Genomic DNA, 22,925 nt, shown 5'->3' on the forward strand with positions numbered 1-22,925 from the left:
TTTCTTCATTTGAATCTGGCAAGAAAGTTCATCTTCAGAAAAGGTATTGATCTTCATGGGCTAAAGCATTACAGGGAATTTCATCACCTAGGATGGGATGGGTGCTGGTAGAACAGAGGTGGAGCTCTGCCAAGAAAAGAGGACAGTATGAAAGACCTGGGGGTATGGGAACTTGCAAAGATAGTTTTCAGAAATTAATGCATGAGCAGAAAGAGATGAGAGCAAGGGTGCAATGGTTTTTACTTGGGATCTCAGTAGCTTATTTGGTTTACAACTTTCTATACTGCTTTTCTATTAATTCCATAAGAGCAAACATACTGAGTTTCAAGAGATGTGGTCTGGTCTTGGTTTGGAATTGAGCATTCAGCATAGTGTGTGAAATGTATTCTGAAGTACTGTTGGTTTTTTTCTCAGTAAGGGGGAAGGAGGGCCTCATGAGGACTGTAGGATGTGCTGGAATAATGCATGTATCCTTTTTTTTTTTTTTTTTTTTGCTGACCAGTGTACAGATGCTCAAGAGCTCTGGCACTGTGGTCTGCCTGTGCCTACCACAGCATATACTGCTGAAAAGAAGTGTTTCTCTGTATCTGAGATAATGCTTTATTTGAAACAAATGTAAATGAAAAAAAGCTTGAAATTTTTTTTTTTTTTACCTAGGCAAAAGCTCACATGAGCATCCTGATGGGTGACAAACCCCCCACTTTAGTAAGAGTATGCTTAATTGTTTTGTAATTTCTAATCTGTTACAGTTTCCCTTGAATATGAAGCTTTCCTGGAGACACTTAAATTTGGCTACATTGGGCTAAACTGTCTCCTGTAAAATGAATGTAGCAGTGCTTTTCTATCTAAAAGGCACTGCTTGTGCCCCTCAGGATCTAACCTTAGCTCCTTCATAACTGGGAATTTGTTGATGGCTTCTGTGGAAATTGGTTGACCAGAAATAGTGCAACGTGAATACTGTGGTGTCCTAGTTTCCCAGACCTTGTTTTGCTGCTTTGTCCCTTTACTTTGTCAGTAATGTGTTCTGTGCCACTGCAGAATTTTTTGCCAAAGCTGTTAGTTTAAATATGTAACTCCAATGTTCAGTTTTGCATTAAAATATTTTAAGGGAGTGCTAAGCTACAGAGCTGTACTGTTTAGTTTACATGATAGTATTGCCTCCTCGGGATTGGTTGTTCATATACAAATGGACCAAGAAGTATTAATTAGCTCTGTGCTCCAATTTAATTTAATACTTAATTTTTACAGTATCTTTGTATTTCCTAAAAACAGTTCTGTGGATGTTTCTATTTTAGTTGAACTCAGTGGGACCACATCCCTGACATATGGCAGTAAAATGTCAGCATCTATCTTGTTTTTCAAGTTCATTTCAAGGAGCAGTCCATACTTGCTTTAGTATTAATCAGGCTGCCATTTTTCAGCTGAAACAAGTGTAGGTTTTGCTGTAATCCGAGTTTTATTTACTGGTCTCTTCATGGTTATATTTTGTTACACTTGTTTGTTAACTAGATGAAAGTTTTAACTCCCAGAGTGAGTGGCGGTGCAACTTTCATCCTTGCCTTTAGGGCAAGGTTAAAACTGTGTCAGCTTTCAAGTGTTTCATCTTTTCAGCCAGCTAACCTACATGTATTTGTTGTTTGTATCTAAATATAAGGTTCTCTTTTCCAAAGAAATTTATTTTACAGCTCGGTAGGTGTTTGTCGTCTGAATTTCCTCAGACCTTTTGTGAACTGTGGGAGGTTCTTTGCTGCTCAGCTCATTTATGCTATGTTGAAAATAAACTGTGTGGCTTGTACTTGTAACTAATTAACAAAGACAAAGTTAGAATCGCACAAGATGAAACATTTGCAGTGTTTTGTATTTTAGTAATATTCCTGTGTCATGGTAGGCAGAAAAAAAATTTTTTCTTAAATTTTATGCTATCACTTTAAATCAGAGGACCAGCATATAAACAGCATACAAACATTTGCTTTAAAGAATCACATATTAGTTTTTAAATGAAATATTCTATATATTTGGAACTATATATAATTTGGAACATAGAGATTTATTTGCATAGAGGTAGAAATGTCTTTATACATGTACATGACCATCTGTATATAGGGTCTATTAATAAGCACAGTGTAAGGCAGCATAAAAGAACACTGAAAGCTGCAAATAAAGACTATGTTAGGATGCATGGGGTTAGTAATGAGATTGGCAGGTTATCTGATAGCTGCAAGAAGCATAATTGAAAACTGGTCAGAGAACCTACCCTAGTATCTGATAACAGCTCTCAGAATATAGCCATAAAATAGTTACTAGAGTTTAAGGGTCACCAATTATTTCATTTTAATGCACTGTGCAGGGCAGAAAAATCTGAACTGTGTCAATGCATTTTACCTTAATAGAGAACAAAAGGTAACCACAGAGTGATGGTGTGCTGTGATGAGCAAGGCTTCCTTCAGTATTAAATCACTGCTGAGTCAGTTGCTCCCACAACTCACCTTTATGTGCATGGATTTTTAATGAGCTTTAAAGGTATAATAGGCTTTTACTTTTTATAGACACGCTTTTGTAGTTTGTTACTGGCATTAGTGTAGTTTTAAGGCAAATTTAAGGAGTCATTATTTGTTTTTTGAGGGCAGGAAGATTGTTTTTATATGAAATTTTTTACTAAATCCCTATTTGTTTTGACAGTGTAGATTATGTATTTCATTATTTCCCCACCCCCCCAAAGGTGATACATATGCAGTCTTGCAATGAATACTAAAACATGATATTCTTAGAATATGTGATTTCATCTTTACAGATCAGTGCACCTTTCATATCCCTAATTACATTATGCCAAAAAATAGAGGGTTCTATGGGTGTAAAATGTAGAAAAATGATTATTCAGTCAGCTAAGACCAAGCTGGGAGCATGATAATACAGTGTAGGCAGTTTCCATGTAACGTGTAAGCATATGTCTTTTCTTGCATGGATTTAAAAATTCTCTAGGCAAGGATGAGAAAAGTCTCCTTCTAAGGAGACTCTCCTTCCCACCTTCTAAGGGTGGGACTAATGAATAATTTAATTGTAGTTAGTGCTCCCTGCACTTTCTAATGTAATTGCTTGGATGGTTGGTTGTGTGTTTGAGAGGAATAACTGCTTCAAGCTGTGGAACCTCTTGCTACAGGACTTGAGTGACAAGTAGGTTGCAGAATACAAAGGAAAACTTGGTGGACAGTGCACTGTTGGTGTGTGTGTGTGTGTGTGTGTGTGTGTGTGTGTGTGTGTGTGTGTGTGTGTGTGCTCACTGCTGCATCTCAGTTAATAAGTGAATTTATAGGTGCCTGTAAGGTGTCTGACCTTGACCATGTTAATTAAATCTCAGATAAGTAAGATAATCAGATGACACACTTGCCTGCAGGTGAAGCATTAAAATCAAATTACATAGGGGGAGAACAAAGAGGTTTTTTTTTGCACTGCTTTGTTTTGTACCCAGCTTGCAATTCTAAGCAGTTTTTGGCTTAATTCTGTGATACAATTGCTGAGCTAGAACAGTGATGTGAAGGCAACTTCCAGGCATTTGCTGTTGTTGCTTAAAGAAATGAGGTGTCATTTTACTGGCTGTGATATCTCTGAAATAGCTGAATGTGGTAGAAGGCCTTGTTTTCCTTTGTCTAAGTAACTGATGCATTTGTATGAACATCTATCAGCAAACATTGAAATGTCTCGGAAACTGGCATTTCCAATGAACTTGCCAAGAGACAAGCTTCCCTTCCCCTGAGGCAGCACAAATCAAATTAGCTAAGACTGAGTTCTTTCTTCTAATTGTAGGACTCCTGTCAAATCTTTTTAATATTGGGATACAGCTGACCCACTTTGGGCAAGTGTTGGTGACCAAAAAAAAACCACAAGTTTCATCTGTGATTTAATTCATCAGCTTTGGTTCGTTAAACAGTTAACCAGCAGTTCACTTTTGCACCTGAAATGTGTTCCTGTACATTTGATAGTGATTAAAAAATCCTACTGCAGTCTCCCTCATATTTGAGTGTCCTTGAGGGCTTGTGCATTAAGATCTCCATAAAAATAAAAAATCGATTAGATGTCATGAGTGTTAATAGGACATTGTTAATAACTCTATGCCATTAAATATGTCTGATAAATTAGCACATTAAGTGGAAGGAGATTGGTTTGAGGAGGGAGTTAGTTGTACAATTGTTCAATTTAATGTTCAGTCTACACAGCATTCAGAGGTGTTGGACCACTACTGCATGAATAGCCTTTGGATTGTTTTGCTTTTACCTAGGCTTTTACAGCTGGCCTGCTGTAGGATGCTCTGGCACACCCTGTTTTATGCAAAACAATAATGAAACAAGGCTGTGGGGGAGGAAAGTTCATTGGTATTGTTGGATTTTACCTTTTTTTTTTTTTTTTTAACTGGGATTTTTTACATACTGTCTTTTCACTTGCATTTAGTTCCAGAGGCATAACGTGTGCTTGTCTTCTGCACTGTTACTACCCAAGAGTGGAGAGGTGCATTGTGGTTTTGGGGTTTTTTGGGGGTGTTTTTTTAAAGGTATTTCCAGAATCATTGCCCCCAAACTTCCAAGGTCTTGTTAGCAGAATATATTCTGGTTGATATTAGAAAATTTAAATGGTTTGCTTGTATATATTGCTGTCAGGGAGAGAACAACTACCAGCAATTTTGCAAGCTTTCTCATGTCAGGAAGACTTGTTAGCACAAAAGGCTGAAAGCAATGAGAGCTGGGGATTGAATCTCCTTTAATTTTTTACTTAATATTAGTGGGTGTGAGGTGAGCATTTTTCACTTGAGTTACTGCTACTTGCTTATTGCAGTAACACACGTTTAATTGATCTTCAGAGCTTAAATTCAGTAAGACAGGGTCTGTTTTCACATGGGAGACCTCTGTCTCTGTAATCTCCCCCCCCCGAGGATTTCAGTCTGAATTTAGTTCCAGGCTTCTACAACTTTTCAACACCATTTCAGGCTGAGTATCTGTTTTGAAAAAATGCTGGGGCAATTTCTGAACCCATAGGAGAAAGAAGTAATGAAAGTGTAGTGTAGCTAAAACCAGGTAATGATATTTGTCAGTTAATTAAGAGAAACGGTAAAAATAATATAGCTTTCTATGGTTTTGCAGGTTTGGTTGTTTTGTTTTTTTTCCAAACCAAAAGCTTCAAAAAAGTGGGTTTTAAGAAGGCTGTAAGTGAGGGAGATATATTTTTGAGGGAGATATATTTATTATTGAGAAGCAATATTTTTGCACAAAATGAGCTTTGAATTTACTAGCTGCTGGAGGAGGAATGCTGTGATCCTCCTACCCCTGTGTTTTCATTAGGCTTTTTGTTTGTAAGAAATGGAAAAACACACATTAACACTGTGAAATAATTGAAAGAAAGTGCCTTTCTAAGTACATGCTAGGTTTCATTTTTTATGTCTTATTTCAGCTGTTTTTTTCTTCTTTTTTTTTTCTGATTTGAAAGATTTCTCTGATTTCTCTTTTTTTTTTCAGCTATTAAAATACTAGTTTATATGAGGCATTTCTAGTATTGGCTCCTACTGGCAGGAAGCTTCAATTCTATACTGCTGAATTTCTTGTTTTTTTAAACATCATTTCAAGAGATTCTTCTGGCTTCCAAGCAGATACAGGATCAGAATAGTGTACACAATCTGTTTTCTCTACCTCGAAGCCTTTTAAATAGTCATTGGCCAAGGGCAAATGACCTTTCTTCCAAGTTTAGGACCACTGGAATCGTTCTAGTGTATATATAATGGGGCCAGTGCCTGAAAGATCTATTTAGTATTCATAATTTGCACACATGACAATTTTTAAAAATTATTATGTGCTTTAAGGCCCTCTAGCATCAGCAATTGTGATTTTATTTTTGAAATATCATGCATAACAAATGACAGATGGCATTGTTTTAAGGTGATTGTGCATTTTCTGCTTAAATCGGTGAAATATGTTTGAGCACTGCAATATTTTCTCTTCATTTGAACATATATATTAGTCTGCACAAGGGGTTGTAGATTTTTCTGTTGCACTATAGAGAATCAATCTGGCACAGCTGGGAAGCTTTTGCTGTGTATGCAAATAATAATAATAAATCGAGGCCAACGTAGCTTTTGATGTGTGGGGGTCATTTTTTTGGTTGACTATATAGTATGCATCAGGCATACAATAGATCTAAATAAATACTTGTTTCAGAGAGTCCTAACTTGGATATCTTTACTACATACTGTTTTTTGATGGATTGTGCTTGGCTTCTCAAGGCTTTTTCATTTAAATCAAGGTCAGTGATAGGAATCTCTTGGTGCAACGTCAGTCTCAGTTACAGAGGAGATAACAAAATTGAACTACAATTCTATGCAGAGAAATTTCAAACAAACTTAGCCTGACATTTGACCTAAATAGAAATGCATGTTCATGATTAATATGTTTGAAAATATTTGGGTATAGTAGTTGGTAACTATTTCAAACAGCTGTGTTGAATAGTAGTATATTTGTAACCAAACTACTGGAAAATTGATGTTATTTCAAATATCTTTAAGTGTTCCACAGATACTTTATGTTAATGTGATTTCACACTGGAAATAGCATAAAATTCTGTCCATTTTTCATGTACCTGTTGTCTGTGAAAAAAATCCCTAATAGCTTATTTACAATCAAGGCAGGAGAGAAATGCATTTAATTCAGAGCATTGTGAGACTGTTGTTCAAGCTAATGTATTTTTTTCAACATACTGCTCAGTCACTGTAATTATGATCTCTGCAAGATACTCTGTATCATAAAGGAGTGTCAGATCCTCTAATTAGCAGTAGGCAAATACTAATTGGAAGTTGCAATACAGAAAGGTGACAACTAGACCAGAAATGTAAATCTTTAAACAATCAAAGGGTCTGGATGCATTTGGTTACTTTATAATAATTTTAATCTTTTTTTTAAAAAAAGTGTTATCCCACAGCCTTTAGACATTAAGTTCTCTGTTTTTAGAAACTCAAGGTGCATCTTTAAATGTGGAACCAACCCAAGGGTGACACTGGGTAACAAGACTCAGTACCAGTGTGGTAACTGCAAGGCACACTGAATCTTACACTGTCATAGATGTATTGTTCATGCTTAAAATGGGAAAGAATTGTTTTTTCATTTTGGTTTTGTTTGGGGTTTCTTTTGTTGTTGTTTTTTTCGTGGTTTTTGTGGGGTTTTTTGTTTGTCTTTGTTTTGGGTTTTTTTACTGGTTAGGCATTATATTTGCTGAGTTTGGTAAACATGTCTTGATATTTTTGTGTCCCACCTGAAGGTTTTTTGTTTTCCTTCTTCTCTGGTATTTAATTGTATGATTGCCCCTTCCTTTGGCCAGACAGAGCCTGCCCTCTGCTGAGATGGAGATCCACTGAAGAGTGGATGAATAACTGACAGTGAACTGTAGGGTTTCAAATTGAAGTTACAGTCCTTAGGATGTACTATGACCACCTGTTTTTCTTTCTGTTAACAGCTTCTGTTTTTACACTAAAAGTTCAAGTAAATGACATCATCAGTCATCAGCACCTGCGAGAAGCATTTGTAGAAGTTTTTGTTAACTACACAAAGACAAATTCTGTTCTCACTGGAAACAATGGAGCAGTGTTAATAGCAGTTCCCTATAAATTAGGATTAAGCTTAACTATCATATCCTACAAGGATGGCTACATCTTAACAACTTTGCCTTGGAAGACTGGGAGAATGCCAAGTACGTAAGCCTCTTACAGTCCTTTTATTAAACTGTATGTGTCTGTAATTAAATTTCTCTCTTCCTCAGCAGTCTGGGTAGTTACTGTCAGCTGAAAATGACTGAATGCAGTCAAGGAAGGATGGTGCCTGTCAGTGCACACGTAAGGGTGAATGTTCTGCTAGACTTGGCAAAAACCTTGTTATTATAAAACAGAAAACAGCCCTTTTTAAACTCTAGGGACAATACTTTGAGTGGACTCTGAGAAATTTTCTTAGATTTAGCAAAGGGCTGGCAATGTGTTTTGACAAAAACTGTTGTCTTCAGTGATTCCTGGAGCGTCAGTGCATTGAGTCTGTGTAAAAGGGTTGTTATAGCTTCCTTCCAGCAGTGTTTTCTGAGTAGTTTTCCTGTTTAACTATTATATGCTTTTTTTAAAAGTTGACTTTTTTTTTGTTTTGTTTTTTTTTTTTTAAGGATAGGGACTTTTAGTATTCTAGCCACTTAATCCATAGAAGGCATAAGTCAGTGGCAATCATACAACAGAGATCTTCCTGCCTAACCACTGAATTTACTGCTCCAGACAGGAGTAATTTATCTATACTTTCTCTTTTTTTTTACTCTGCTCTATTCACTGTTGCTGCAGGATCAGATCTTATAGGATCTTTTTTTTTCTGGTTGCACAGTGTAACAGATATTATCACTTTCCACAGTATACTCATCTGTGACGCTTTCATTATTCCCACAAAGACAAGCTAATATATGGCTCTTTGAAGATACTGTCTTAATAACTGGAAAACTCTCTGGTAAGTTCAGTGTATGCTGACTGTAATCTGAACACTTTGTGATAGCTGTGTACATGTAAAAAAACAAAAAATTAAGTATGTTCATATTCTCATATAATACCTATCTACTCAAAACCAGATTTTCAGATAATTGTGTAGTTGTATGTGTTTCTGCCAGGAGCACTGGGCTAGAAATATACAAACCATTGAGAAAGTGGGTAAAAAGAGGATGTTATGCTAAATGGATTTTTGAGCAATAATAAAAACACTGTTTGTTTTACCATTGGTAAGACAGAATATATCTGTTTTACAGATGCCAAATCTCAACCAAGTGTTCAGTTTCCGAAACATTTAATAAAGTTTCCAACAAATCACCATGTTACAAATGTTACAGCCTATCTGACAGTGCCAGAGCAATTTTTGAAAACAGACAGCTTTCTTTATACAACAGGAATTCTTCTAAACAAATCAGGTACGTAAATATGCTGTTAAGCAATTGTTTTCAAAGAAGCAGTTCTTCAGATTACAATTCATATCAGTGCACAGTGTTTCAGAAAAGCAGATGCTTGAATTAAAAGGGCCTGAACCTGCTTCCATTGCATTGAATCACAAAGCTTTTTTCTATAGGAGTATGCTATAAGCATATCAGGTAAGAAACTGATGTCTGTCTTTTTATCTTGCTTCCTCTAGTATGAGAACATAACTCACTACACTGAAATGCTACTTCGGAGTCTGCTTTATGTATTTATATGTATTCATATAAATATATAGGTGTATTGTATGTTCAGGATTTCATGAGACTTGAATTGATTTAGTAAACAGCTTAAAATAGAGTTATGATCAGAGTGTAATCTGGGAGAACCTAAAGAAATGAGTGGCCTTCAGCTTTGGGGTTTTCTACATTCTCACTAGAATGGTTGGCTTTACACTTAGCATAAATATTGTATGGAAGCTCTAGTTAGGCTCACAGACAGTTAATTTGCATAAGACTGTGTGAAACCAAGTAGTCACTATGGATAAAGAGCACAACTGTAATCATGTTCTCTGCATGGCTGTTGCACTGCAGAAGCAGTAAGTAGCTTCATGAATCATTTTAAGTCTGCAATTGGATCTTTTAGTATTTGTCCTTCTATCAGATATTTTTTTTGTTTGCATAAATGCAGTAGTCTCTGGTATATTGTACTGTGTGCACTTCCATCTTTCTTTTGTTCTTCTCTTTCTATTCCCAATGGACTTGAAGCCTCGAGGCTCTTAAATTCATCACAGTGCATGTGGAGACCACTACACTATTTGAAATTTTCATGATTTCTTCTTTAATTTTCATTGAGTTAAAATCATCATTTATATTGCTCTCTTGAATTGCATATTTTGAAACCTTTCTTACCTAAATTTCACCTCTTTAAAAGAAAAGCATAAGAAAATAAGCAGTGTTTCTCCCCTTTGCGTTTTCCTTTAAATCTGTCTGGTATGTGTGTTAAATTATTCATAAACTCCTAAAGGAAAAGGCTTCCTTCTAGGGCAGGTGGAAGCTAATTGATATCTGATGCACTGAGTAGTTTTCTCATAACCTGCTTCTAACAGCTTGCATAGATTTCACATTATTCTGGTACTGAATAATTCTGTTACAGGTTCTTTGACCATCCTGTCATATTGTGAATTCTGAAGTATTTGCAAATGAGTGTAAGGAAAACAAAGGAAACAGACATTAAGGCTGCATTGCAAAGCTTTGTATATGCAACATTTCATTTGAGTGCTTTGACAAACCTCACAAGTAACTATTCATTTAATTATAACTGTCAAATTAGAAAGTTAATCCATACATGAAAATTTATTAGGAGGATTGTACTACTAAGGAGAAATGCAGCAGTCATGTATTTGCATATGTCTTCAATGTGATGCAGTGTTATGCATATTGCAATTATATGAAAAAATATATTATCTATATTTCTTATAGTTTAGCTGTTTTGTAATCAAATTATCTGAGGGGAAAAACCCTTCTTCTCCCACCTCCAAGCCAACTTTTGCCTAATCATTGGTTCTACAGTGAGTATTGAACCTTAATGTTAAAAGTCAGTTTCTCTTACAGATTTGGTATAGAAATGACTCATTTAATCAGAAGATTTTAAAAGTCCAGAAATGTTTATTTTTATTATTTTTTTTAATATATTTTTATTTGGCGACAGCTGACTTTAGCTGGTTGTGAATGAGGGCTTGCTTTTAGTTATGATGAGGGTAGTTTCTTAATTCTGCTTTTTTTTTTTTTTTTTTTTTGTAATATACTATGAATGGAGAATTACAGACAAGATATATTTCTCACTCAGGTTTCAAAAGCATGGAATTAACTCCTCTTGCTGCAATATGTGTAAATGTTCTTTTGACTGGGAAAGAACTGAAAATAAATGGTCCCATTGAGTTTACACTTCCACTTGCTACAAGTACTGTAAAACCAGGAGATGCTATACCTGCATGGACATTTGATATGAAAACTGGTAAGTGGGGTACAATATTTGTTACTCTTTTAGCACATGTAACTGTTGGCACATGATGCTGTTTGTTATCCTAATGAAGAACAACCAAAGAACATTAATTTGAAATAAGAACATACTACTAAAAAAATGGCTAGTTTGTCTCTTGGAAAATGGTATAATAGAGTAAGCTTTGGCATAGAAGATGAAGTCTGTCTGTACAGACTATCTGTCTTCTTAAGAAGACCTAAGAGTGGTGACTTCCTGCTGGTGATAGGAGGTAGCCTTATTCATCAAAGAAAGGGTGTTAGTCTGACGTGGTAAAATAGTGCAGGGGTTTTTAATTTCTTGCTGCCACTTGAAGCCACTTTTGCCAGTTCCTGTGCTTACCTGTACCTATGCTGAGCTGTTTTACTGTTTAACTCATTAAACAGAAAACTAGGTCAATAAGGATACTAAAACAAAAAGTTGTCAGAGCAGCCTCACACAGGCTCAGGTTAGAGTATAAACCAAGTGTAAGGTGTGTTTGTAGGTGTGGAGGGGCCTGCTCAACGTGCTGATGTAGGTGTGTTTGCCTTGGGAGCAGAGCAGGAGCAGGAATGTAGCATGCTGACTCAATTAAAACAATTTTTTTTTTCCTCTCAGATGGGTGTACACTGATAGAGCTCCCATAAAGATAAATTTTGCTGGATGGGTGCTCACTGAGGGGTAGTGTTTGAATGGAACCTTCACTGCTGCTTGTTGAGGAGAAGACAAGGAGGGCTGGATAAGGAGAGAGATTTTGGGGCCATAACTCCACTTTTTCCTCTGCTTCTTCATCTCTTTTCTCTGGTGAAAATTTGCAACTGTGTTTTCTGTTCTGGATGTTTATTTCTTTTTTTACTTTTGACACGTGCAAAATTGCTTTTTTCAAAGGTAACTGAGTAATAGCAAGGCATTCCTTAGTCAAGTTTCTGGTGACTGAAGACAGCTGAACACCACAGCTGTAGAGCAAGAATTCAAGAGCATCTAGAAGTAGTAGTGGGATGAGCTGAATGGAGAGCTACCATTGCATGGAGTAACAAGGCTCTGGCATCTAAGATGTTGCATGCAGTTGCCTCAGAGTGTTAACACACTTTTAAACTCTGAAATTCTTGGCTAATATGTCATAATTGTAGTCAGAGCTTCCATGTCAGTATTGACAGGGGTAAAGGAAAGGGTCTGTATTTGATATTGTGTAGACTGATCCATGTGCACCAGAAAAAAAGGTAGAAGTGGCTCTCACGTGTCTGCTTGTCCTGTATTCCTTGGTGTTACTCCAAGTGCAATAGTATAGAGACTGCTTTTAGAAAAAGAGCTTTTGTAGTTATATTCCAATTGCTGTAAATACAGAATTTCTTGATGTTTATTGAATGTGGCTTCCTTCTTACCAAGTATTTTTGCCTCATTAGTACCAAAAATATTTTGTGGATTTAAATAGAATTAAAAAGAAAAACCAACACAAAAACAAAAAAACCTGCTTGCACTACAACATGTAACTGAGAATGACATCCCTCTGTTTGATACAACTTGCTGAGGTAGACAGTAAAGGTAGTACAGTTTCTTAAATATTTATTCATTCAAGATAAAAAATCTGGAAAACCAGAATTGACCTTTTTTTAAGTAGCCCACCCTCTATACTTGTAAAGCAGTATAGTGACATCTTGCCTTAGAGTTGACAGGGGAGAAAATTTCAGGATTTGTTGTTGTTCTCATTCTCCAAATGAGAGTTAGGGATGGAAGACTGTCCTGAGTCTGGACAAGAGGCAACTGAGTAACCCCCTCTTTCAGGACTTTCAATAGCTGCAGCTGCTGTTCACCTCTCGTAGCCATCACAAATACTTGCAGGATGCAAGTTTTACTTCCAAGTGATGTTTTATGTGCCCACAAATGCATATGTGGTTTGTGTCAGTTCTCTTTTTTACCTTCTGTCTAGTGGACATTTCCTCTTCTTTGCTGAAAGAAAGACCCTGAAGGAAAATTGAAATTAGAGAGCTTATATGAATTACTTTTTTTTTTATTATTATTATTTTTTTATGCTTCAGTTACTGTTTAAAGAAAGCTCATCATTCTCTCTTGTTTTCAGCATTTGCAGTTTGGAAATGTAAGGTTGTTTCTATGAGGTTGTTTTCTGACCTTAGAGTTTCAGAGATATCACACATTAAGTGTGTTCAAGTGCATTAACTATAATTTTCTCTTCTACTGCATGCTTTATAAATTGCAGAAGCAAGCACACCATAATATCTGTCCTTTGCATGGCCAAACAGCTGATGGAGAATCTATGTCCTAACAGTAGCCCTCCTGTGGCCTAACTGAAGTGTTATGGGGACAGGGAGAAGGAAATACTCATGACAAACATTGTTTATCCTATTTTAGTTTATTAGATTAAAATTATTTCCCACTAAGTGTTGATAGCTAATATTAAACTTTTATTCACATGCTTAAATTACCCATTCTTGATTTTTTTTTTAGTCGTGGCCTTCATACATGCTCATATAGTAGGTTTGTCAATTATTTGTATGTTTATCTGTGAATGACTTTTTTAATAGAAAATGAGTTTTATAAAATGAATTCAGGTAAGTAATGTCAGTGCTTTGTTTCAAAGCAACTCCACAGAAGGTATTAATAATGAAACTGTCAAGAAATGAAGTTTGCATGTTTGGCTAAAAGTGTGTAATAAACGATGTATAGCTCAGAAGTTCACGTTTTTCTTATGACCCTATGTATTTTTGGTTGTAGGTTCATTGGTAATGGTTAAAAGTATAGAAGAATCCTATATGGCATGTGAAATATTTTGTCTTTTTTTTTTTTTTTTCCTCAGGTGCTTGGATAAGCCGTGGGCTAGGAATGGTAAAGGAAACAGATGGTCAGTTAGTGTGGACATACACTGCTCAACACTTGGGCTACTGGATAGCAGCTCCACTGCCTGGAACAAGAGGTAACAACTGGTAAAGAAATTACTGAGTGAGCTGAGTAACGTTCTGTCATAAAGCTGTCAGTTTGATGGGTCTATTTAGCAAGATAAAGGGGAAAAAAGACATGCAGCTTCAGCATCTGGGTAGCTTTTGTTTGAATCATGGAGTGTGCCTTTTTGCTCGTAACCATTTCCTAGAACTTCAAATGCTATAGGGGAAAAGTCCAGGCTTTTTTTCAGAACTTACATGTTTATACTGTTGCCATCTTTTGGAAGAAGATTGTAAGGGAACTGTGACTATGGAGAGATTAAAATCAGTGGAGCTGTGTTGCTTACTGTTGAGAATCACGTATGATTGCAGGAAATACAAGAAGCAGCATATTCTTAGGTAAAATGGTTCCAGTGGATTCTGTTTCATGTAGACTTGTTGCATATCTTGCAAATTCATGTGAAGAGATGCTGACACAGAAATACGGTGTCAAAATTTAAAAACTTTCCAACACAAACACTTAATGTTAAATGTAGACCATGTTTCTAAGTCAGTTTGGACAGCTAATACCAATGTAATTTGACTGAAATTGAATAAATGTCTTGGTAAGTCTTTAGTACTTGAGATGAACATTTGAAGTTCCATTACATTGTAAATACTGTTTGTATATTTTCTAGTTTGCTGAAACAGTAAGGTGAAAAGAGAAGGATGAATATAGTGCCATAGGAACACAAAATCACTGAGAAACTTTAGTTTAATTTAGTAGATACAGCTCTGCATAAAAAGCAAAATTATTTGGTTTGGGGAACTAACTCTTGTCTGGTTTTGTTTGACAATCTAGAATCCATTATTAGTGCAGTTTCCAAGGACGTAACAGCCTATCACACAGTGTTCCTTACAGCCATTCTGGGAGGTACTGTTGTCATTATCATTGGATTTTTTGCTGTTCTACTTTGTTACTGCAGGTAAGCAAAAAGAGAAGCTCTAATAAGTTTAGCAAGAATGTAATTTCAAGTTGATGGAATAGTGTTTTAAAGTTGAGACTACTTTCCTTAGCTAAGTTATACTGTGTAGCCTAATATTTCTTCAAAAGTGACACTTATTATAGAACATTTAAAGTTTGCAGTATCACATTTCTCTATAACTTCTTAACCATAATGTAATCTTCAGCTATGGTAATCAACTGTTTCATGTTTCCTGGTATGCTCTACAGTCACCTTGCATCTCTTTTGCACAGGGATAAATGCGGTCAGACACAAAAGAAGGAAAAAAATACAACTAAGCTAGAGGTCATAAAAAAAGACCAGACAACATCAACAACTCACATAAATCACATCAGTGCTGTCAAAGGGCCTTTAAAGTTGGAAGATAAGTCACAGTTATATACACCGAAGATTTCTTCTTACAGCCCTCAAAGAAGGGTGTCCATAGACACAGAAGATGGAAAATCACGAGAGAATTTTAAAGTCTACACAGAGGATGCTTCTTATCAGTCATCCTGTCAGACTGGTCAGTCAAGAAATGCAGCCCTTTCATTTGATCCTAATAATGGAATTAGGCACTTACAGCAGCCTAAGCATAGTAACACTGCTATTTCACAGGCTTCTAGGGACATTCAAGACCAAAACAGATACCTTCCAGTGAAAGAAGAGATGTATGGACTTTCCCATATCCCAGAACATCTAATGAATATTTACAACCAACCTATTGCTATTCTTCAAGCCTCTGACCTTTTTCACTCCCCGGAACAACTGCATTCTGCTAAATCAGCAACTTTGCCAAGAAAAGGCCAGTTAGTGTACAGCCCCATGATGGAACCCATGAATCGTGACAATTACATGCAAACATTACCAAAAATGCCAGTGCACTCTCATCCACAGCCTTCTGTCTGCAGAGATGAAAACAGTACATTAGACAGTGAAGAGGGCTTACCTTCTCAACCACCAAACTGGGGCCGGTACACTAACAGCTTACTGGAATCTGTCTCTGTTCCTGGCACGCTGAATGAAGCTGTTGTAATGACTCCCTTTTCATCAGAGCTTCAAGGTATTTCAGAACAAACATTATTGGAACTCTCCAAAGGAAAACCATCTCCACACCCTCGAGCGTGGTTTGTGTCCCTGGATGGAAAGCCGATTGCTCAAGTGAGGCATTCTTTCATAGATCTGAAAAAGGGCAGAAAAACAGAGAGCAATGATACCAGTCTGGACTCCGGTGTGGACATGAATGAGCATAATCCTAGTAGGAAACTGGAGAGAGAGAAAACGTTCATTAAAAACATGCCACATTCCAAGATCCTTTACTTGGAAGATCTGGATCTGAGTAGCAGTGAAAGTGGGACCACTGTTTGCACTCCAGAGGACCAGGCTGTGAGGCACGTTCTGGATGGAGGCAATGGGCCAGCCACGGAACAGCATGGTGAAGAAGGCCTAAGAAGGAAAACTGTATCAGGAAGTCAGGAATCTGGTATCCCTTCTGCTAAAAAAAGGGATAGACCCCCTATCACAAAAAGAGATAGCAAAACCAATATCTGGAAGAAAAGAGAGGAGAGGCCGCTTATTCCTATAAATTAAAACACAATGTGCTTTGTGTTTGTTGCTCTCCCAGCTGTTTTTTGAGCTCTTTGCTGCTTGTGTAATTCTGCAGTGCTGGGTTTACAAGGGGAATGTTGTTTTCTAGTATCAAGAGAAGTTACGTTTTTTAATATACAGATTGAGTTAATAAACTTCAACTGGGCAATTGATAACGTGGATTCAAACCAGAGAAATGCTATGATTAAATGTCCCTAATTTTGCTGGCAGTATAGGGTAGGCCCACATTTTAATTAGCCTGTCATTCTTGGACACACCTCTGGGAATGCCTGGTGAGAAATGTAGGCACATGTTTTAATTTTTTTGTACTCATTGCTAATGTGTTGGTAGACTGGTTAAAGCCATTCCTCAGCTTTGTTCCTAATTAATGTGACTGTCTGTACAGTATTTTATATGTGAAGTTTTCTAGGGATCTGTTACTACTTCTTTCTATCAGGTAAGATGTTCCATCAGTTAGTCCCACAACACCAGCAGATGAGCTCTGTTGGATTTATGAGCAGAGCTCTATACCATTTCTGCCCTCCTCCTGTGTCTTAAGATGTTGCCCATGTGCTTTGTTACAAACTGTGGACGTTGAAGATTGGCATCTGCTTTGAAGTGTCCATATCCAGCATAAAAGGACTGGTGCTGTTAGCATTTGAAGCTGCTGCTACTACTGATACCACTGTCTTGTTTTGGCTTCAAAAATTTGTCAGTTCAAATCTTCTCTTCTGCATGCTGGTGGGACCATTGCGCTGTACAAACTAGTCTGGAATCCCTGTAAATTTATAAATGATGAGTTTGGCCCATATTGAAAGAGGACGCAAGTTCAGGGAAGTTATAATAGTTTCCTGTCCAGAGAAGTTTGGCTCTGTTTCTTTTTATTTTATATTAAAAAAAATAATAATGGAAGGTCATTGAACGTTTATGTGCCTACATTTTGCCAGCCTGAGCTTCTTTTGTCTGGGTTGTGTATCAGAGTGGTTAAACAGGCTTTAAAAGTTGGAGGGTTTTATGAGCATGAGTGAGAGCAGGTCACAAAATTTGGCCTATAATGCAATTTAAATACTAACGATTCATCGAGTTATATTTACCAAAAGTCATGAATGCATGAAATATAACTAAGATATGTATCGAGGAAGGAAAAGGCCATCAGAATATTTTTATTTTTAATGTTCATCTTATCAACCTGATTGTTTCAACTTTGGCTAACAGAAAAGTAAATGCATCCCTTAATGTGCTTTATATAGTATATAGAATGTTGTTCTGTGGCTTTTAAGCTGTTTCCCTGATGAAATAAGTTCCAGCATTTTGGCTTTGGCAGTTTGATTATAAATCATCCTTAAAAAGCTTTATAAATATTTCCCTTAGAGCTTAGTTAAGGTTCTATATGAAGGCCCAAACACACGATGCCTGTATTGGAATTGTGGAATGAGCTGTACCAAGTTGGCTGCCCTGTAGTGGTACACTAAAGAGTTGGGAAATATCCTATGCAGCTGGGCTTCTGGGAATATTGACTCAGGAAATACTACTCTGAAATAGTGTCTGTTATGTTGGGATTGTCAGTTGTCTGGTCCTGTTTCAGAATGGTACTAGCAGTATATCAACCCAGTTTCTTCTGGTGTGCAGTTGCTTCATAAACAAAAGACTATGTTCCTGTTGAGTTCACAAGTTAGAGCAAGATATGCTTGAGGTGTGTGCAACTAAATCTTATCTACAGTTAAAATGGCCAAAAGAATCTGGTTTAAGTATATTACTCATCTACTTTGGAGGTGGAGATAGCTTGTCACATTAGCATGCCTTTGGTAGCCTCTTTAGGGGGCTGTAGTTCAGTTTTCATATGCTGAGTACATTTTCACAACACTTTTTTTCAGGTAATGCAGTTGCACTGGACTTTGTCTATGAGTAATTTTCTAGCCCTAAACACTGATACTGTCATCCTTTGCTGTATTATATGCATTAGTAGGAGTCAATATATATATTTTGTGTAGATGTACATTTTTTCTGAAAGCTGCTTTGACTTTGAGATTTAATATTTCCCTACTCCCTGAGTTGCATCAGTTCTAAAGCCTCCCTTTTCAATGAGATAATATATTCTGAAAGTTTCTGATTTTGCTATTGGTTGTGAGGTGTTAATATTAAATTGATATGTCTCTACTTAAAATTTTGTTCATCCACAGTAATTTAAATATACTGATATTTTTTCAGTGCATTTTCATTATATATGCAAAAAAGACCTAATTCTTCAAACTTATTTGTGTCACTAAAAACTGCAGACTACTGTAAATGCCTTTATTCGTGTAAGTTAAAAGGAATTAAGTTTTGCACTCCAGTTTTCTTGTTCTGCATCAGAGTAATATCTGGTCACCAAAGAAAAAGTATTAGAAATGCTGAAAAGATCAGTAATAACTTTGGGACTTGGAAGTAGCAATGCCAGAAGCTGTACTGAGGTAGTGCAGATTCTTGTCTGCTCACCTAGTTGATCAAGAGCAAAGAGCAGAGTTTGGTTCTGTACTATCATTTGAAAGGAGCTTTTGGCTGCCTGGATTTAGTCACAATCTTACCTTGCCACATACATTAGTGCAACATGTCCCCTGTAAAGGCTGAGACTTAATGATTCAATTCAGCTTTCAGCCAACAAAGCCAGATCTTGCCAGAGTTTCCTGCTGGTAGGCCTCTCAGTTTTAGGAAGAAAGAATAACAGGCATCTCATCATATATGGGATGGATTTCTCTAGTAGACAGCAGCTCCTCCCTTGCCAAATGAGGGTATAGACATTTCTTTTTGTGGATTATTTTGACCATTTTTTCCAGAGACCATGTGCTGCAGTTCTGGCAACACTATTTCCAAGTTTTTCATTATCTTTTGCTTCTCTCCAGGCCAGTCAGGCAGCAGCTATTTTTGCTGGCTTTGCAGATCCCATATGCCAACTTTTCTGTGTGTAACTTGCTGGTGTTTATCACATAATGCCTTATGCTACATGTAGCACTTGAAAAGGCTTTTCTAAAGTCTAGTTTTATATTAAAAATAATAACTTGTTTTGTCATGTAATGATAAAACTGCTCTGAGACAAATTATTGCTGCAGTTGTATCTGCAAAGATAAATGCTGCATGAGAACAGGTGATGCCCCTAGGCACTCAATGGCAGAGAATTCTACCTTAGCCCTATAATGAGCATAAAATCTCAGATTAAAAAAATTCTCTGTAACTCTAAAATCATTCATATTTATATTTAGTCTTCACAGAATATATTATATGAGTCTTTGTGTTCCAGCTGTATGCACTGGAAACCTGTATCACCTATTAGTGACTGGAATTCTTTTTTGTTTTAGATTATTAGAAAAAAGATTTTTTAGAACTTAGTGTAGACAAACTGTAAGTCCAGGTATAACACACACGATGTGTAACAAATGTGGAAAAGACAAAGTGATATCATGAAATTTGTCTTTGTTCAAACTAATGCTGTTCTGTATTTTTAGATATGATTTCAACATAGGATTTTATAGGAATCACTGGAATTGTTTTTTTTAAGTTTGGCACTGGTGGTTTTGGGTTTTTTTTTTAATGTTGTTGGCTCAGTATTGCAGCACCAACAGAGTGCTAAAATGCTACTGCTAAAATCAGGCCTATAGAAAAAGTAATAAGGATTCATGGCACGCTGCCCTTGGAAAAACCAGGGAAACATTCAGAGATTTTGACTTCTGAATCTGGAGGTTGCTTACCTTGAGGAGTGAGCCATGCCAGAAGCACCTTTTAAGTAATCGCCGTCTGAAGGAAGGGGGATTGGGTGGGAAAACTGGGCAGGCTGTAGCTTCTTCCTGATGCTTGTTTCCAGAGTGATTCTGTGACTTGATGAAATCTTCTTTTTAAAGAACATAACTGTTCGCAGGAATTATGTTTTGGTTCTTCACAAGATGCTTCTTGAGCTGTCAGCTTTTGCAAAAAAACAAAACAAAAAACACAAACCAAACCAAAATGCATACATGTATGTACAGTTTAAAGTGAAAGCTGTTAGTTATAGATTGTCAAGACTTAAGACAAAATTTTGTCATATATTTAAGTTGAAAGGTGGTTAATGAACTTCAAGACAGTTTACCTGCCATGGCAGCAATACATGAGTTGGAAATTCTTCTTGTAGAAGGGCATATCAGTTCTAGGTTTTACCTGGTTTTGATAAGGTGGTTAGTGGAGTTAGCCAGGGTTGTTTCTGCAGATCAGTTCAAGTAGCTTAGGTCAGCACTTTGTTGTATCATAAATTCCTGGAAGTGCTCAGGCTAACTGGTGTGCAGCTGTATGCATATTGATCTGAATATGCTACCTAGAAGAAGATAATTGACTATATTATTCAGGTTGTTATCAAATGCTGCATATTACAGAAATATTTTTTTTTAAAGAAAAGGGAGGAGTATCACATAAATTCCATTTGATTAACAGGAAACCTCTTTATAGTACTGTCAGGAAATAAAAAAAACTCTGAAAAAAAACTCTGAAAGCACAACTGATTTGATGATTTGGGACATTTTTTACTAATGTAGACCTAGAGGTGATGCACAAAAAATTAATCTAGGATGTAGGAATGAAAATGTTTGCTTTTGGTTTTATGCAGTGATTTTGTACCAAAGAGGATGAAATGAATGGGCACCATTCTAAACTTTTCTCAGCTAAAAAGTGGAACAGGTTAACACTATTACTGATCTAACACTGTGCAAATTAAAAGGCAGTACACTGTATCTGTTGTCTAGTACTGCATCTTAGGAAAATCAATCAGAAGATAATTTAGCCTGCTGAAGTGCCTTTCTCTTTCATCAGACTTATTTTATCAGTGGGACACCTGACTGTGTGAAAAAGCACATTGTTTTTTTTTTTCTGTTAGCCAAAAAAAACCCCTTCAATTCATACTTAGAACTATGTACCTTTTATAATATTTTAAAAGGTGGATCTAGTGGTTTTTATGTTGGAATTCTGTCTCCTGCATGTTGATGATGATGGTAATTGTTGTAAACCCTGGGTTTTTTTGTATTTTATGTTTGAAGAGAAATTAAAAAATGTATCTTTAGCAATCTGAGCACTAGTATCTTTTAAATTCACATCTGTGGTCCTATTCAACTTCGTCAGTCAAGAGTAAGCATGTTGAAGTCACTGGATTTACAGGTATGAAACTGACTGCAATTTTAACTTCAAAAATGAAATAAATATATTTTTTATATATAAAATCCTATTATAATGATGAAAATCATTTTTCAACTGCTGATCTTCCTTGCCAGTAGAAGTAGAACGTGTATGGAGATAGGTACTTCTTATTTTCTAGAAGCAATTTTTACCTCAACTTGGAGCCTAACCTGCATTTTTTATATAACCCAAGCTTCTGGATGTTAATGTTTTTTAATTCAGTGGAATGAAGCAAAACAGTACTCTGCTTAGAGCTAAAAATGAGCATTCTTTTATAGTGGTTTGGACTAACTTGTGCCACACTTCTAACAGTAGGCAGCTATATTTGTGTTGAATTTATATGAACAGGGGTTAAAATTGCTCAAATGTGAGCTTCATTTTCTTTTAAAATCAGTATTAAGTGTGTTCTGGTTACAAAAAAAAAAAAAAACTTCAGATTTTTTTTAAAAACTGGCAGGGGAAAACTGTGTCATTGTTCTTAGTATTGGAACTCTCAGCTTAAAAATTATTTTACCAAAAGGTTTTTTTCTCAGTCAGTTTAAGACTTCCTGAACATTGCTATATTCCGCTTCCCCAGAATATAATGGTTGTTTATACCCCAGTTAAATAATTTAGTTCCTTTGAAGCACTTGTTGCACTTCAGTCTATGTTAGAAGAGTAACATTGTTACAACATCATATTGTGTGGAAAGGCAGTTGTTAGCGCTTATTAGACAATGGAGTTCATTAAAAGCCTGGCTCTGAGATACTGAAAGGTACTGAGCTGATGGCACTGACTGTGCTCTCCACCTTGCATGTTGGAGCCTTATGTTCAACAAACACTTCATTACCTTGGCAATCTTCTTCAAAAACTCTGGTACGGGTATCATTCATGTAAAACATTCTTGATGTTCAGCAATCTGGTTGCTAGAATTTCTACCTTTTTCTATTGGGCCAGAGGTATCTTTTCATCTCTGTATTTCCTACAGTATCAGTGTATCTGTTGCTGAAAATATAAGCAAGATTTGTAAAATGTTACAGCTTATGTAATACAGTAAAAGTTTAAAAAACTCATCAGTGCGTTAACTTTTGTTTGAATGCCTTTGAAGTCATACATTGTTTAAGAACAAACCTCTCAACACTTACTTGCTAAATATCACTAAGAGTATGAGTTTCTGTCATCACTACAATTCCACTGATGGAAGAATGGCATTATCCTTAAGTCTCAAATTCTAATTCAGTTATTCTCTGTTCCATTTCTACTGAAGAGAGATTACTACAGCCTCATTAAATCTGAATCCTGTTTCCTACTTAGTGCAGCTAAGATTATTGTGTTAAT

General features: G+C 36.3%; 1 protein-coding gene across 1 annotated transcript in view; it reads left to right on the top strand.

Moving 5' to 3' along the window:
- Positions 1–22,660, top strand: part of FAM171B (family with sequence similarity 171 member B) — a 35,902-nt gene extending 13,242 nt beyond the window's left edge. The window contains exons 2-8 of the mRNA XM_071747771.1: positions 7,486–7,719; positions 8,412–8,504; positions 8,797–8,955; positions 10,805–10,972; positions 13,788–13,904; positions 14,711–14,834; positions 15,107–22,660. Coding sequence (XP_071603872.1) covers positions 7,486–7,719; positions 8,412–8,504; positions 8,797–8,955; positions 10,805–10,972; positions 13,788–13,904; positions 14,711–14,834; positions 15,107–16,442 — 2,231 coding nt within the window. The 3' untranslated portion in view covers positions 16,443–22,660. The remainder of the gene's footprint in view (positions 1–7,485; positions 7,720–8,411; positions 8,505–8,796; positions 8,956–10,804; positions 10,973–13,787; positions 13,905–14,710; positions 14,835–15,106) is intronic.
- The last annotated feature ends 265 nt before the right edge of the window (positions 22,661–22,925 follow it).

This window comes from Heliangelus exortis, chromosome 6 (assembly GCF_036169615.1).
Source record: "Heliangelus exortis chromosome 6, bHelExo1.hap1, whole genome shotgun sequence".
In the NCBI taxonomy this organism is placed as follows: Eukaryota; Metazoa; Chordata; class Aves; order Apodiformes; family Trochilidae; genus Heliangelus; species Heliangelus exortis.